General features: G+C 34.0%; 1 protein-coding gene across 1 annotated transcript in view; it reads right to left on the bottom strand.

Annotated features, from left to right (window-relative positions):
* ASCC3 (activating signal cointegrator 1 complex subunit 3) overlaps window positions 1-17,305 on the bottom strand; it is a 338,051-nt gene that overhangs the window by 71,305 nt on the left and 249,441 nt on the right. Inside the window, exons 33-34 of the mRNA XM_082731866.1 lie at window positions 16,160-16,292; window positions 12,753-12,878 (exon numbers count right to left, since the gene is read on the bottom strand). Coding sequence (XP_082587992.1) covers window positions 12,753-12,878; window positions 16,160-16,292 — 259 coding nt within the window. The remainder of the gene's footprint in view (window positions 1-12,752; window positions 12,879-16,159; window positions 16,293-17,305) is intronic.

Here is a 17,305-nt window from a genome sequence, read left to right as displayed (position 1 = left end):
ACATGCAATTCACCTAAATGCTCCTCCCTCTAAGTCCAAAAATGTCTTGCCAAATATCTAAGATTGCTAGGAATCTGTGTCTGGGAAATGATTTGAAGGGTGACAGAATAATCCCATGTCATGGCAGCTCTCTAATTCCTGGTGGTGAATCCTGTACCTTGGTCAGCATAGAGAAGTATATGTCCTATTTCTATCCAAATCAAGCAACACGAATGTAAAGTGACCTCAGAACAGATTCGTCCCTGAAACCCCAGCACAAGGGTTGTACTTCTGCACAGGACTAGAAAGGAGATAGTCCTGGTCTGGGAAGCAAGTGCTAACAATCTCAATGGGAGAAGCCTAAAGGACACCACAACAGGCCAAGTATGGTGACTTTTTTTTTTCTTTCTTCAAAGGGAAAGAATTGGGGTCAGCATACTGCAAACATTTATTTAAAAATACACAAAATAGGATGGGGCACTTGAATGCTGAAGGGTTAGGCCTCTGCCTTCGGCTCAGGTCATGATCTCAAGGTCCTGGGATCGAGTCCTGCATCAGGCTCTCTGCTCGGTGGGGAGTCGGCTTCCCCCTGCCTCTCTCTGCTGCCTCTCTGCTTATTGGTGATCTCTCTCTCTCTGTCAAATAAATAAATAAAATCTTGAAAAAATAAAAATTCACAAAATAGGACTTAAATGATGACATAATATGCTTTCAATAGAAAGAGATACAATAGGGGCACCTGAATGGCTCAGTGGGTTAAGCCTTTGCCTTCAGCTCAGGTCATGATCTCAGGGTCCTGGGATTGAGCCCTGCATCGGGCTCTCTGCTCAGCGGGGAGCCTGCTTCCCCCTCTCTCTCTGCCTGCCTCTCTGCCTACTTGTGATCTCTCTCTCTTTCCTCTCAAATAAATTAAAAGAAAGAAAGAAAGAAAGAAAGAGATACAATATACTTTTAATAGAAAGAGATGTTTGCACAAATGGCTAGGTATACCAATATGAGAGCCTCCACTGAGTAAAGATTAATAACAGACTATTTACTTGGGAAAGTAACTGTAAATCATAATTACATGCTGATGATTTTAATTTTCACAAAAGAGAAATACTTTTCATTTTTATCTGCAGAGAAATTATTGCCTTAAAAATTCTTGTCATGGACCAAAATAAAGCAGTATTTATCAATGAACAGATAAATAAGTATTGAAACCAGTGCTGTTGTTAATTTAAACAAAATGTACAAACTTTGATCTAACCAGGCAGATAAAGTGAAAAAACCAGCATTAGAAACCATTAGAAAATATTTCCTTTATCCTGAAAAATGAGTAAAATAAGTATTAGCTAGAATAATGTATTCTGCTATCAAATGTGAAACTAAAAATTCTGGACATTCAACACCCCATAAGCGATCTCTAAAGCCGTTCCAAATTAATAGTGATACTTGTTGTCTTTCATTTTTTCCCAACAAATGGAATTTATCAGCCAAACATTCTACAACACAAGTGTTTATATTTTACATTCTTTTGGCTTGCTGAATCTATAAATTTTCCAACACTATTTTCAGCTGTCTGGATTAATATACAGTTGATGAAATTATTCCTAAATTGAAAAATAAACCCTGAAAATGTGCTTAGGAACTGAGTAAGTAGAATTTCTGGAGCAAGAATCAAATAATTCTTTATGCAATTAAAATTACAGAAGGAAAACATTTTGGAAAATAATTTACCATGAAAAACAAAAAGTTAAAATACCATTTTTGCCTAAAAATTTACAAGGCCATTTGAAAAGAACAAGGTCTCATGGATGCTGCTACTGATTACCCATAAACCTTTACCCTCTAAATATAACTGAATGACAATTTTACCATTCTTTAAAAAATTTAGTATACTTACAAGTAACATTTAAAACCATCTATGATAAAAACTCCCCTTCAAAAATTGTGAATTTTTAAAATATTTACCAGGAGTATTCTGATGGGTTAATATCCTTTCTAATGTTATCTAAGTTTCTTGGGAAGTTTTAAAGATTAATTTGTAGCTTTTATTCAGATAAAGCACAGTCAGGATAAACATTTCTTAAACATTTAAAATAAGCTGCAAAAATAAATAAAAAAGCAATTAAAGTTATGTCTCTGAGATTACAACCAATTATTTGATGACTACATCACACATACTCTAACTTGCTAAAAACTAACATAGTTTTTCAAAATAACTTAAAAAATTTCCAGGTATTTCCTCTTAAAAAGGTTGTTCTTAAAAAAAAAAAAAAAAAAAAAAAAAAAGGTTGTTCTTTTCTAATGTGCTCACCGACACTCTCATACTTGACTTGCCTAAGAGAAGAAATGCAAAAATTCAATTTAAGTAATTGGATTGACATTCAATTAACTCAGTATCAATACTTTTATCCTTATGGAATCTGGGGGTAATCCAGAATCTTAAAAAAAATCCTAAAATTGTTCACTTCAAGTATCCTGGCATATGTAAATGATAACTTTTATTTATTTTTAGAAAGTGATAACTTATAAAAATAGAAAATGCTAGGTAGAATATTACATTCAAGAATAGGAAAACCTCAGTCATTAAAAGACTTGTCTTCTATACACTGCACCCTACACAAACACTAAAATGCATAATTTTGGTTGTGATCTAACTTCACTGATTTATACTACTATTCTTTGCTAATGTTTGACCCAAGTTTACTTACATTTCCAAGTTCTTATAAAAGTTAGATTTGCTATGTCTTAATTAGATATATAATTTCTAAGACACTGTAAAATAAACTAAACGTAAATGGAATTACTGTCTAGGTCACATCAAATTTTGAGAGATAATATATTCTGACAGTTTTCTGTGAATAAACAATGGAGTTTATATTTACATGATCTTCATTAACATTTATATGGCCTTTGCTTCTACTGCATGAACTTTTCAGTCACTGGGTAATTTCTGGCCTAAATAATTATAAGCATTTAGCTTAAAACATTACATATCATTAATTTCAATAATCACTTTACTAACTTGAAAAAGCAAGCAGCAGCTAAGTAAAAAGGTTTGTTTTCATGTTGCACTCTCCACAGTACAAAATTTACAATTTACTGGTTATTAAAACAGAAATATTACACAACTGTTTAATTACAGACAAAGGATACAATGTAGTTTCATGCTCACTGCATTGGATCATCAAGTCATTATCTTCTCTCTGCCATAAACAGATAGCCTACCTTTTTGTCAGCATGCTATTTCATTTATTTCACAGAGAAACCCAGTTTCACAATAATTGACTTGTCAGAAGCTCTAATTTATGAGGCTGAGCTCTGTAAGATTTCTCTATATTGGACTCAACCTGCACACAAGCAGGGTTGAATATTTACAATGCTGTTAACAGGTGCTGAGTTGTTTAATGATTCTAATAGCCAGAAGCGTACTGAGAAAGCCAGCGGGATCACAATTACAGGCTGTTTGAACACAACAATTACTAGTCCCCTGGGAGGTGTGAAAGTCAAAGGCAGTTTGATACTGACAGCATCTAGCACATGGGCTAGACAAGCTAACTTCTATTAGCAGTCCATTGGGAAAAAGTCATAACAAACCTCTCCCTCTCGTAAAAATTTACAAAGTTCATTAAATTCAAACAATCCAAAAGGTAAAACAACTTTAAAAAAATTATTTTTAAAAGATCTTATCAAAGGACAAACAGGAAAACCACACATGAAACCTCAAGTTATCTTTTGGCAACGTTAATAAGGATGAAATTTTGCTGGTTGGGTATGAAAGAGATTTTATTGTAATCGAAAACATAGATAAAGTTACACCAAACAGTCTGGATTTAATGTGAATAGTGGCAGCCATTTCCTGTTTCGTTATTGTAAACCTGGCCAGAGATCTTGCTGGGAAATTTTTCATCAGTCTTGAAATGCTGCAGCTATAACTGTCAGTACTGGGAAGTCATTTGTTACAGCACCATGTTTTTTTATGTTCAGATTATGCAGCAGTAATAATGACACAAATAATGAAAGTGGTTGTAGGGACAGCTGAAACTACCACAACATTTTTTGTCCCAGAAATGTTTAAAAGCTTTCTCAGGGGAAAACAGAGAGTAAAATTGAACATACAAATTGAATCCAGAACTCAATTTGGAATATATTATATTTCATGATGCACCAGTACATGTGTTTATGTACATTTGAACACACTAATGTAAAGTGTGTCTACATATATATTTATGCATATAAATAAATATCTTTATATGCATGTGCATATATTTGCATATATATACATATCACACATGCAGGAGACTATAAGCAGACACACAGAGAACAATCCAGGCACAGTGGCAGAATCTTTGTCAACATAAGTTCTACTTTTGGCAGTGGTGTGCTGGGGGCACTTTACAGTAGTAGTATGATTAAATAAAGGGGGCTGGAGAATTTGGTCATATTTACTATCTAGGTGTATTTTGAAAGTGGTCTATCTTTTCTATTTTAAATAAACCTCAATTTCTTGTTGTGACACACACATGCTATGTATATAAGCCTGTCCCACCCACCCAAAACTCACACCTCAATCTGTGACACTGAATAATATGGAGTGTTAGAGATAAATTAAAAGTACACATCAAAAAAAAATAATTTTATAATAAAAATAAATAAAATTAAATATATAAATTAAAACTACCTGTCATTTGAGACAATGATTTTAGCTTCCTTGACACGTCTAATAGATCTAAAAATAAGTAGGAAAAATTTACCAATTTCCTGAACTCTTGTGCATTTCTTTGCTTCCGGATTATGGAACAGGTGATTTTTAACACAGAAAAAGATAAAATCATGGGCCAATCAGAAAGAAAATTGGTAGAGCTTCACTATAACAGAAGTTTTAAGTAAAATAAATAAATCATTAAAATTGATTTAGGCACATGTTCTCATTTTTGTCCAGATTTAAAGGTATAGATATTAAAACTGAATTTTTTTTTTTTTTTTTTTGCAGCACATGAACAAAGTCTGTATGGTATGGTTTCCATAAAGAACACATTTTCCAGCATAGCACTAGAAGAAGTGGAGCAGGAGTGGGGCTATTTGGGTTCTGGACCTGATAATGAGCCTGGGATGGAGACTGTGGCCCTTGGAGCTAGAGAGCCCGAAGCATTCCAGTGCTGCCTCTGCTACTCAGGAGGTATGTGCTGATGGGCAAGTTGCTCAATCTCCCTGTGCTTCAGTCCCTTCATCTATAAAATGGGGATCATAATGATACTAAATGAGTTAGGCTCTTAAGTCAATCACTCAAGTTTAATAAATTATAAATAATAATAGTGTATGTTTTTGTTTCTCATGTTATTAATTTCACTTTTTACCTTTATAAATTCCCTTCTCATATTTGTGTTTTGCTAATGTTCATCTAGTTGCTGGAGATGAATGCTTATTTTGTTTTCAAGCATTCATGCGATCTTATAAATGGTCTAAAGATAAGAATACTCCTTGGAATTGTGCTGTGTCTGAAATTCACTGGCTTTGTTATGTATTACTTTTACTTTCTTATAGCTCTAGTCTATACCTTTAAAATAAATTTTCACCTTCCACTAGAATAAGAATAGTTAAATCCTGAGTAGGTAGACTGCCTTTGCCATCCTTTTTTTGTTTATTTCTGGTATTACTGCATTATACTCCGGGAAGGTAGCCTTATGATCACTATGTTTTGAAATACACTGAGTTGTTCTGTGTGGTCTGGTGCATGTTACATTTTTATAAATAAATTTTGATGAGTGTTTAGAAGAAGACTTATTCTTTGTAGGAGGAGAATTATAAAGATACAAACACATTTTCAAAGATACTGTTACTCAAATCCTGTTTTACGAAGTACTTTTTATCTCTCTTTGGAATGCTGATTTCCAAAAGAGATGTGTTCAAGTCTCTCCACGTGATTGTAATTTAGTTAACATCTTGAATTTCTATCAGTTTTTGCTTTCTGTATTTTGATGCTATATTTTTAGTTACCTAAAAATTTTTAAACTACTATACTTATTTAGTGATTGTGCTTGCTATCAATATGAACCATTCTTCTTTGTCCTTTTTAAAAAGTGTGTTCTTTGCCTTGAATTTAATTTTCTCTGATTTTAATTCTGCAACTGTTGCTTTCTCTTTGTTATTGTCCTTCATATCTTCTTTTCAATCCTTAACTTTCAACTTTTTAATATCAGTTTGATTTGATGTTTCTTACAAAGTTTACCTGGATTTAAAATAATTGAATCTGAGAATTTGTCTTTCAACAGTTTAGCTTAAATTATTTTTAACATTTATGATTATAATTGACCAGACTTATGAAACGAATAGATCCTGTCAGTCCTCTGCTCAAAACCCCATAATGGTTCTTATATCATGGATAATGAAAATCAAAGTCTTTCCAGTGGTCTCTCAAGTCTCACATGACTGGTACAACCACCAATCCCCCAAGTCCCTAATCTCATCTCCTGCTACTGTTTAGCCCTCATTCATTCTGCATCAGCTACAACTTTTTTTTCTCATCAGCTTCAACTTCTCTTTTCTATACCTTGCAAACACCAGACATGCATGCTTTAGAACCTCTCCTGTTCTCTTGGTCTGAAATGTTTTCCCTAGATATCATGTGGTCAAACTTCTCATCCCTTTCAAGCCTTTATTCAAAAGTCAGCACTTAAAGAAAAAACATACAGTATTATTAACTATAGCCACCATGCTGTAGATTACAACATTTATCTTATAACTGGAAATTTGTACCTTTTGACCAACATCTTCCCATTTCCCTCTTATAGTACCTTTAATTAGGCCCACTCTGTCTCCATATTTAATACTATAATCCTCCCTCTCTGCCCACTTGGCCTCCTAGTCTTCAGTACCATATTCTTTTTTTCAAAGCACTCATAACCTTCTAACCCAACATTCTTTTTTTCCTTTTCTAGTTTTTATTTGAATTCCAGTTAGTTAACATACAATGTAATATTAGTTTCAGGTATAGAATTCAGTAAGTCATCATTTATATACAACATCTAGTGATTATTAAAACAAGTGCCCTCCTTAATACCCCTCACCCATTTAGACCTTGCACCCCGCCCTCACTGCCCATCTCTCCTTCAGTAATCCTCAGCTTATTCTCTACGGTTAAGAGTCCATTTCATAATTTTCCCCTCTTTTTTCCTCCCCCCCCATGTTCATTTGTTTCATTTCTTAAATTCCACATGAGTGAAATCATATAGTATTTGTTTTTCTATGACTTACTTTGTTTGGCATAGTAAATTAGCTCCATTCATGTCATTGCAAATGGCAAAATTTCATTCTTTTTGACAGGTAAGCAATATTCCTCTCTCTGTGTGCATGCACACCACTTCTTCTTTAGCCATTCATCTGATGATGGACATGTGGGTTCTTTCCACAATTTGGCTGCTGTTGATAATGCTGCTATAAATAATGAGGTGCCTGAATCCCTTCAAATCAGTATTTTTGTTTCCTTTGGGTAAATATGTTGTAATGTTGCAGTGTAATTACTGGATTGTTGGCTATTCTATTTTTAACTTTTTTGAGGAAACTCCATACTGTTTTTCAGAGTGGCTGCAACAGTTTGCATTCCCACCAACAGTATAAGAGGGTTCCCCTTTCTTCACAGCCCCACCAAAATTTGTTATTATCTGTGTTGTTAATTTTAGCTACTTTGACAGGTGTGAGATGATATCTCATTGGAGTTCGGGTTTCTATCAGCATAACTTTTAAACTCATTGTTTCTGCTAAAAGAGTAAGAGTGCCATGAAAGCAAGAAGTTTTTATTTACATCTTCAAAATGCCTAGAATAGTACCTAATACAAAGTAGGCACTCAATAAATGTTTACTGAATTAAGGAATATAGATTTAGTTTTTTAATTGGTTCTACCTCACCATTTTAAGGTAGGTCTATGATTTTTGAGACTAGAGATCATTATTTATGTTGTTACTACCTCCCAACAGAACCTAATACAGTTGCTGATCACAGCTTTTTTTCCTTATTGAGACATAACTGACATGCAACAATGTATTAGTTTTAGTTATATAATATAATGATTTGATATATGTTTGTATTGTTAAACGATTACCCCAATTTGTCTAGTTAACAGTAATCATCTATTTGATATATGTTTGTATTATTAAATGATTACCCCAATTTGTCTAGTTAACAGTTATAAACTGATGAGAACTTTTAAGATCTATTCTCTCATTAACTTTCAAACACATAATACGGTATTAACTATAATCATTCTGTACATTAGATTTGCAGGATTATTTAACTTATAACTGGATATTTGTACCTCCATCACCCATTTGCCCCCATCCCCCATGATCTGTTCTCTATGAGGCATTTTTTTTTTTTTTTTGGTGAATAATAAATATTTCTGTGTGTGTGTGTGTGTGTCATGTCTTCATCTGTTCATCCACTGATGGACACAGGTTGTTTCTAGGTGTTCACTATTGTAAATAATACTGCAATGAACATGGGAGTGCAGATACCTTTTTGAGACAGTGATTTCATATTCCTTGGATACATACCCAGCAGTGGAATTGCTGGGTCATGTGGTAGTTCCATTTTTCATTTTTTGAGGAAACTTCATACTGTTTTCCATAGTGGCCCCACCAATTTTCATTCTCACCAACAGTGCATAAGCGTATCCTTTTCTCCACATACTCACACTTATTTCTTGTCTTTTTGATAACAGCCATTCTAACAGGTGTGAGATGATATCTTATGGTTTTGATTTGCATTTCCCTCATGATTAGTCATGTTGAGCACCTTTTCATGTACCTACTGACCAACTGTACATCTTCTTTAGAAAAATGTCTATTCAAATCCTTAGCTCATTTTAAAATCAGATTGTTATTTTTCTATTCATTTCTATGAATTCTTTATATATTTTGGATATTAACCTCTAAACAGATATATGATTTGCAAATATTTTCTCCCACTTGGTAGGCTGTCTTTTTATTTTGCTAGTTTCCTTTGCTGCACAGAATTATTTAAGTTTGATGTGGTCCCACTTGTTTATTTTTGCTTTTACTGCCTTTGCTTTTGCTGTAGGATCCAAAAAATCATCACTAAGACCAATGTCAAGGACATTACCATCTATGTCTTCTAGCAGTTTTATGGTTTCAGGTCTTACCTTCAAGTCTTTAATCCACTTGAGTTGATGTTTGTCCATGGTGAAATATATGGGTATCTATCCAGTTTTCTCCATACCATTTATTAAAGAGACTGTACTTTCTCCATCATATAGTCTGGGCTCCTCTGAGTAAATTAACTGGCCATATATGTGTGGGCTTACTATTGGGTTCTCTGTTCTATTCTATTGATTTATGTGTCTTTTTTAATGCCAATATCTTATAGTTTTGATCACTATAGCTTTGTAGTATAATTTGACTTCAGGTATCATGATGCCTCTAGCTCTGTTCTTCTTTCTTAAGTTTGCTGTGGCTATTTGAGTCTTCTGTGGTTGCATACAAATTTTAGGACTGCTTGTTTTCTTTCTGTGAAAAATGTCACTATAGCCGTTAAAAAAAAAATTATTGCTGTACCTATTCTGGACTGATTAATTCACATGGCAATATCTTGGGAACAGGTTTCTACTTCAGGATAATAATAATAGTCAGAGTCTTAACCTAGCTGGGTATCTCAAAATATGTTCAGGTGACTACTTTAAAGGAATAAGCAACTTTGATGAGGTTAGTTGAGAATGTATAGATCAACTCCTGAAAATTGATTTAAATGCATTTATCAATATATGACTGGATTTTTAAGACTGTTAGAACTTGGATGGCTATAGGGGCTGGAGAGGGCACTGCAGAGAGGGAGAAGAGTGACAGCAAAACCAAGAAGGTGAGAGGAACAGACTCTTACCTAGGGATGGGATGGATTAATGTTTCTTTTGGTGGTGTTGACGGTGGTAGTAGGGGTTACTTAGCTTTTATTTGGATCAGGAAGAGGGCAGGAAAAGCAGTTGCCACAACAACCAAGTGCCCTAAGCTAATGCATCCTTTGATTCCCAGTGCTAGAATTTCCCCCTAACAAAGATAATCCTCAGGTAAAAGTAGGGGAGGCAATATGAACTAGAATACTCACTATTTACATGCACTACAATCATATGAGCAAGAGATACCCTAAACTGTCAACACCCAAGAAGTCCCCAGGCTCAGAAGCTCAATATAATTTAAGTTGTAAGCCAAGAACATCTCAAGATTTCATCTTTGTCCACTGTGCTAACCTCTCCCAAACACAATCTTCTTCTGTCCTTAATTAACACTCTTTATTATAGTTGCATGTTAGATTTTTCTCACCACATTAATATTAATAGAAGGTAGTTTGCAACCAGAACAACAGGGAGTGATGTCTGTTCTAGTTCTCTCTTTGTAGGTCCCAAACTGAAGGACATTCTACAAAATAACTGGCCAGTATTCTTCTAACATGTCAAAGTTAGAGTAGACAAATACTGAAGAAATGTCACACATTAGAGTGAATTACAGAGACAAAACTAATGCAATGCAGGATACTAAACTGGATTTTGGATGGAAAAGGACATGAATAGGAGAACTGACAAAATCTGAAAAAAAGTTTATAGATTAGTTAATAGTATGACATAAATGTCAATTTCCTGGGTTTGGATAAACGTGCTATGATCATGTAAGAAGTTAATATTTGAGGAAGCTGGATGCAGGCTATATACAGTGTCTGTACTGTTTTCCCAATTTCTTTTTAAAGTTGCAAATTGTTTCTAATTGAAAGTTAATTTTTTTTTTAAGATTAAGAAGAGTACATGCACACACAGAGTTCAGTAAAGACTTCTAATTTGTTAAAGAACTCAATTTAAATTTGAACTCAGTTTGAACCAGTTTAAAGAACTCAGAGAAGTAAAACTGACAAATGATCAGGCTCTTAGTCTCTAAACTAGATTCTTCAAGATGGTATGGACCAGTAGAGCAACTGAAAGACTGCACAAGAATAACAGTTTACTAATCAACATTAATTAAGTTCTTTATAATTAATACAGGACTTAGGAAGACTTTAATGCACGTATTTGATTCTCAACATGATCCTGTGAGGGAGATAGGCTATTACTCACTTTCCAGATGAAGAAAGGGAAGCTGAGAGGTGAAGTGACTCAAGGTCAAACAGTAAAGGGTAATAGCTAAACCAGGAATTAGTGTTCTGATTCCATGTTCAAATCTCTTTCCGCAATATTAAGCACCTCTCTCTTTTATGACATAAAAGCCACTAGTTCTTCTAAAAAAAGAGTTGAGTCAGAAAACTTAATGGTGTTAAGTTCTGGCTTTACATCCAAGTAGTTCTGGGATCCAGAGCAAGTCACTTCAAGTTTCTAACCTCCTTTTCCTCAGTATCAAACAAGAAGGTTGGACCAGTGTGCATGTAAAGTCCATCCCAGTACACTTTCCACAGTTCTAATCCTGCGATCTATTTGCTATGGTAAACTTATAGTGCAGGATGACTACACTTCATTAATCCCATAGTCATGCTCCCAAATGATATTTTGTATCGAATCCAGAGGCTTAGGAAGAACTGAGGAAACAAAACTGTCACCATATTTTCAAAGTCTGGTCTATGTGAGTGGAAATGACAGCTGAAACAAGATACAAATTTTTAAAGATACGAATAGGTAAGATTTGGTAATGATATTTTCATCATGATCTCTCTGTTCAAGACCTTACAATGCCTTGATCCGTCCCAATATATCAGATATGTCCCTCACCCATGGCCTTCCTTCTATTCCTTCCGCAACTGTTAAGGTCCTATTCACCTCTCTTATTCAAGAGCTTCCTGCTTTCAATGTCTTCCATTCCAGCTCATTCCCTACCACAGTGTCATAGTGTCATTAGGACTGAAACAACACCAAACCCAATTTGGGGATGTTAAACCATGTTTGAACACTCACTCCTGCCAACAGGATCAGATGTTAGCTCCTTTGCATGACACACAGTCCAGCTACTCTCTGGTGAGTGGCCCACTTTCTGGTCAAGACAATCTTTTGGTCTTCATACTCTTAAACTCTGGCTACATCAAACTTCTTGACACTCTACAAATGCCCTTTCAAGCCAAAAGGGCCCATGTCCACATAGTACTTTTGCGCCTCTTACCTCTTCTATTCCTGTTCCAGACTCAAAATTGGTTGAACTATCCCCTCTGTGAAGATTTTACTCTTACAGGCTTAATAGAGTTCTATTAGAGCTGTATTATTCTATTACGATTTACATGGTAATCATTTATCTTTTTCCCCACATTAAAAGATCAGCCATTGAAGACAGGGGATAATGTACACTAATTTTTCCCTCACTATCTACATGCCATTTGGCAAATAGGTGCTCAGTGAAGAAGATCCACCTCAACTCCCCTCATTTTACTTTCTCCTGCTGGGTTCTTGTTAACCTCACCAAGTCTTCCCTCTGCAACGGCACAAGCCTCACCCTTCTCTGACTGCACCTAAGGTAGTAACTACTGTCTGGTTTAGCATATTTCTTCATAATTCAGGTGTCTTGTCTCCCTGATTACAGAGCAAACTCTTCAAGGACATCCTAAGTTAACTAAAATAAGCTAAGCAATAAATACAACCATTATTCATTTTCAAATATATCATAATATATTGTGAATCAGAGATATCATGTGATTCTCTGGGAAAATTCACATACCTAGAATGCCTAAGGTTCTGATTTTTGTTATGTATGAGATTTCAGATATAATTTCTTTCAGTATGAAACAGAACAATATATAGTTGCCCTGCACTTACCTGGGGTTCATGATAAGACGTCGGAAAAAGTAGGTCCAGGTGATATAATCCATTGCATCTTGCTTAGATGTAATTGTACCACCAGCAATCTCTGCATTTAAATGGTCAGAGAGCACTCCCAATAAGCTATACAGTGAACAAGACATGGGAAACAGATATGAACATTAAGTGAAACACACTTTGTCTCACGTAGCCGGCTGATGGAATGGGGCTAGAAACTCTCAGAAGATATGAGCCAAAGGAGAAAGGAAAGAGTGGGCAAGAGAAGATGTAACTTAGAGAGCAGGGAAGAGTATACTTACGGGGTATTGGGATAAGTAGGGAATAATACTGAGGCTGACGAAAGGAGAGCCTACAGGAAAGGGATGACACTTACAAGAGAGCAAAGATATATTCCGCTTTCATTTATCCGGCGAGTGTTAAGTTCCAAATCATATGAAACATAACTGGGCTGGGTGTTGTGGAGTATTCAAAGATGACCAGATGTGTTGAAAGACTAGCATAACATGATGTTCATTTTAGTTTCCAATGTAAAATGTGAAAAAGGGGTAGCAGTGTCCAAACAAAAGAAAAGGCTAAATAAATTATGATATGTGGGACATTATGTGAGTATAAAAAATTGTTTTTGCAAAAGATGTTTTAAGAATATGAGAAAATGGTATTAAATTATATGATTAAAAAAAAACAACACAAAAAGTTTCTATATTATTCTCAGTTCACCAGTAGCAGAATATAAATCTGTATACTCAATTGGGAGGTCAGCAATTTCACTTTCACTATCACCTGCCAGAGAAACATTTATAGATGAGGGTAGGGAAGCAAGTTACTTCATTACAACATTATACATAAGGAAAAAAAATAGGAAAGTCAAAAGGTCCATAAATAGAGAAGTTAATGTGTAAATTAAGGAATACTCTGTGATAGGTCAGTATTAATAATAGTCATATTAAGGTACAAAATTAACATTTTTTGGTTAACTACTAAAATACACATACAGAAAACTACATAAATCATACATGTACAACTCAAGTAATTTTCACAATATGAACACACCTGTGTAACCAGCACTAAGATCAAGTATCACCAGTTCCTCGGAAGCCCTCCTTTTGTGCTGTCTAGTCACTACTCTTGTCCAAAAGAATATTCTGACTTATCTCTGTTCCTTACCTATTGCAGTGGCTTGGGCTTCTAGTACAATGCTTGGTGGAAGTGGGGGGAGAACAATATTCCTATATCATTCTCCATCTCAAAGGGAAAACTTTCAATATTTCATTATTAATTATGATGTTTGCATATTTACTCCTTGTCAGATTAAGGACATTTCCTTATACTCCTGTTTGCTAAGAGTTTTTATTATAAATTGATGTGGAATTTTAAAAAATATTTTTTGATAATAATAATATTATATATGTATTATATAATAATAAATATTTTGATAAATAATACAATTTCCTCATTTTTTTCCTGCTAATGTAGTAAATTTTTTAAAAAAGATTTTGTTTATTTATTTGACAGAGAGAGATCACAAGTAGGCAGAGAGGCAGGCAGAGAGAGAGAAGGGGGGAAGCAGGCTCCCTGCTGAGCAGAGAGCCCGATATGGGACTCGATTCCAGGACCCTGAGATCATGACCTGAGCCGAAGGCAGAGGCTTAACCCACTGAGCCACCCAGGCAGCCTTGTAGCAAATTATAGTAATTTATTTTCAAATAATAAATTAACTTCACATTTATAAAAAAATTATACATAATTTGATTTACTAATGTTTTGTTTAGGATTTCTATATTTATATTCACGAAAGTTACAGGTTTGATAATGTTTCTTTTTGGTAAATTTCTCACCAGGTTTTGGTAACATGGCTTATAAAATAAGTTGGTAAATGGTCTTATTTTTCCTACTATTAGGAAAAGTTCATTCAAGACAGACTGATGTGAAGGGTATGTGCTATGGTGAGTGCCGTGAAGTGTGTAAACCTGGTGGATGCACAGACCTGTACCCCTGAGGATAAAAATACATTATATGTTTATAAAAAAATAAAAAAATACAAAAAAAAAAGACTGATGTGATTTCATCCTTAATGTTATGAAAAATTCACTAGTAAAGCATCTGAGTGAGAAGATTTTTTTTATGGCAAAATTTTAAATTTTAGATTCAATTGTTTTCATAAATAAGAGAACATTTAGATTTTCTATCTTTTATGCCGGTTTGATAATTTTTTAAATAAATTTTACCATTTGATTTAAATTTTAAAATTATTTACATGTTTTTCTTAGTATCTTTTCAATGCCTGTGAGATTTTCATTTCTAATATTATTTTGTTCATTCTTTCTTTCTATATTTTTGATCAGACTTGAAGGTTTATTGATTTCATTCTTCTTTTCAAAGAACCAACTTTTGACTTTTTGATGTTTTTCTAATGTGTATTTGGTATCAAATCTTTCTTGCTCTTATCTTTCTTTTCTTTTCTTGAGTTCAATTTGCTAATTTTTTTCCAAATTTTTGAGATGAATATTTAGATCATTATTCATGCTTTCTTTTACAACATATATAGACATCTTATTAATACATATTATATATAGGATCATAAATTTTCCCTCATCACAGTGTTCAATGAATCCATATTTTTATATTTTCTAAATTAAAAACATTGAACATTAGCACTTAAAACAAAAACTTCAGTAATTATTTACATTGTGAATTACAAATATGTGTTATCTTTTGCAGTCAGAATACAGTATATTAAAAAAGACAACAAAAGATAGCAAGTGATTAATGTTATAAATAAAAAATATATCAATCTGAGGAAGAAAGGCTATTTTCCACTGAGAAAATGAGGGAGGCCTCTGTCAAAGGGGTAGTTCACTGGGCCACGAAGAAGTATGTGATAATTCTGATATAAGGCAGTAGCCTAAATTATTCATTACAAGTCCCTTTATTTTGAAGATTTCTTTATTAACTATGGTACAAAAACACACATTAAACTAAAATTTATTAAGTGCTTACTATGTGATAGACACTGTGATAAGCACTATACATTTGATCATTACAAGTAACCTATGAGATAGCTAGCGTGGCTGTTATCTCCATTTTACAGATAGGTGCACTAAGGCACTGAGGAATCAAATAACTTGCTGAAGATCAAGGAAGTAAGTAGTGGAGCTCAGATACGAACCCAGGTTATCTAGCTTCAGAATTCATGTGATTCAACACCATACTACGTTGCTTCTTTTAAAAGGTTTTTTAAAAATGAAATTATAATTGAATTCTGTCTTATAGTGTTAATTCAGTTTCATTTCAAATAATTCTTTTGAACTAGAACTTTCACTGATTTTTATCTATAAAATACCATGAAATAAATATTAACTTGTTATGAAATAAATCCATTTAAATTAATTTATAGCAAAATTTACCTTGACTCTACTGGGAAAGGTTCATAAAGAAATTTTTTGTAAAAGTCTTTCTTTATGTCATGAACCAGAATTACAGCTTTGCCTTGGTCATCAAACTGAGGCCTCCCAGCACGCCCCATCATCTGGAGTACATCTATAAAAAAGAAAACAAGAGGGTTTCAACAAGATGACAGATAGCACAAGGTATATTTAGTGATGATAGCATGTTTTGACAACACAACAAAATAACAAAGGATACAGAATATTTTAAGACAATGCTTATTGTCTCTGATGCCTACTGTTGAGTTCCCTAATAATTACATAATCAATTCATTATGACAGGAAACTGAAGCCCCCAAAATGGTCTCTCTTACTTACTGTTTATAAAAGTAAGAATGTTAACTCTCCTTTAGTTAAATGCTGTTTAAGACTTGGGGCCCCTGGGTGGCTTGGCTGGTTAAGCATCTGACTCTTGGTTTTGGCTCAGGTCATGATCTCAGCGTGGTGGGACTGAGGCCCACGCTGAGCTCCACACTCAGCACGGAGTCAGCTTGAGATTCTCTCCTTTCTCCCTGCCCCTCCCCTTGCTTGTGTATGCTTCTCTCTCTCTCTCTCTTTCAAATAAATAAAATCTTAAAAAAAGAGTTAATCACTATTTTAATTAATTGAACAAGAAAAAGTAAGACATATAAGGGCAAATCTCTTCAGCAGATTAATCTGATTATTTTTCCCAGGAATGGACCCCATGAGTCCATTTTGGCCTCACCCTCCTCCCACTTATGAAATAAATGTTTTTCTTTAATACTGAAGGAATCTCTGAGGTAAAAAGTTATTTAGAAATACATTTTTTACATGTAATCCTTGTGTGGAAATACAATTTCCCTCTTCAGAACTGACAATGCTTTTATCACCTTTTAAAATATGTTAATAGAATGTTCATGGACACATTGAAGCAATAAGCCCTTTGGTTCTAGAAGTGCCATAGAAGTATTTCTAGTGAAACAGATTTAAAATTAAACAGTATAATGTTTAACTATGATTTATTAAATCACTAATAGCTACTAATCAGTACTTTTTATCTATTTGTAAATTTGAAACCATTGGTTAGGCTTTTGATATTTATTAACAAATTAGGTATGTTAAAGTAAATAAAATGGCTCAATACTT

This window comes from Mustela nivalis (genome assembly GCF_964662115.1).
Source record: "Mustela nivalis genome assembly, chromosome: 5".
Lineage (NCBI taxonomy): Eukaryota > Metazoa > Chordata > Mammalia > Carnivora > Mustelidae > Mustela > Mustela nivalis.
The sequence above is the reverse complement of the archived record's forward strand: the minus strand, read 5'-3'. Positions and strand labels throughout refer to the sequence as shown.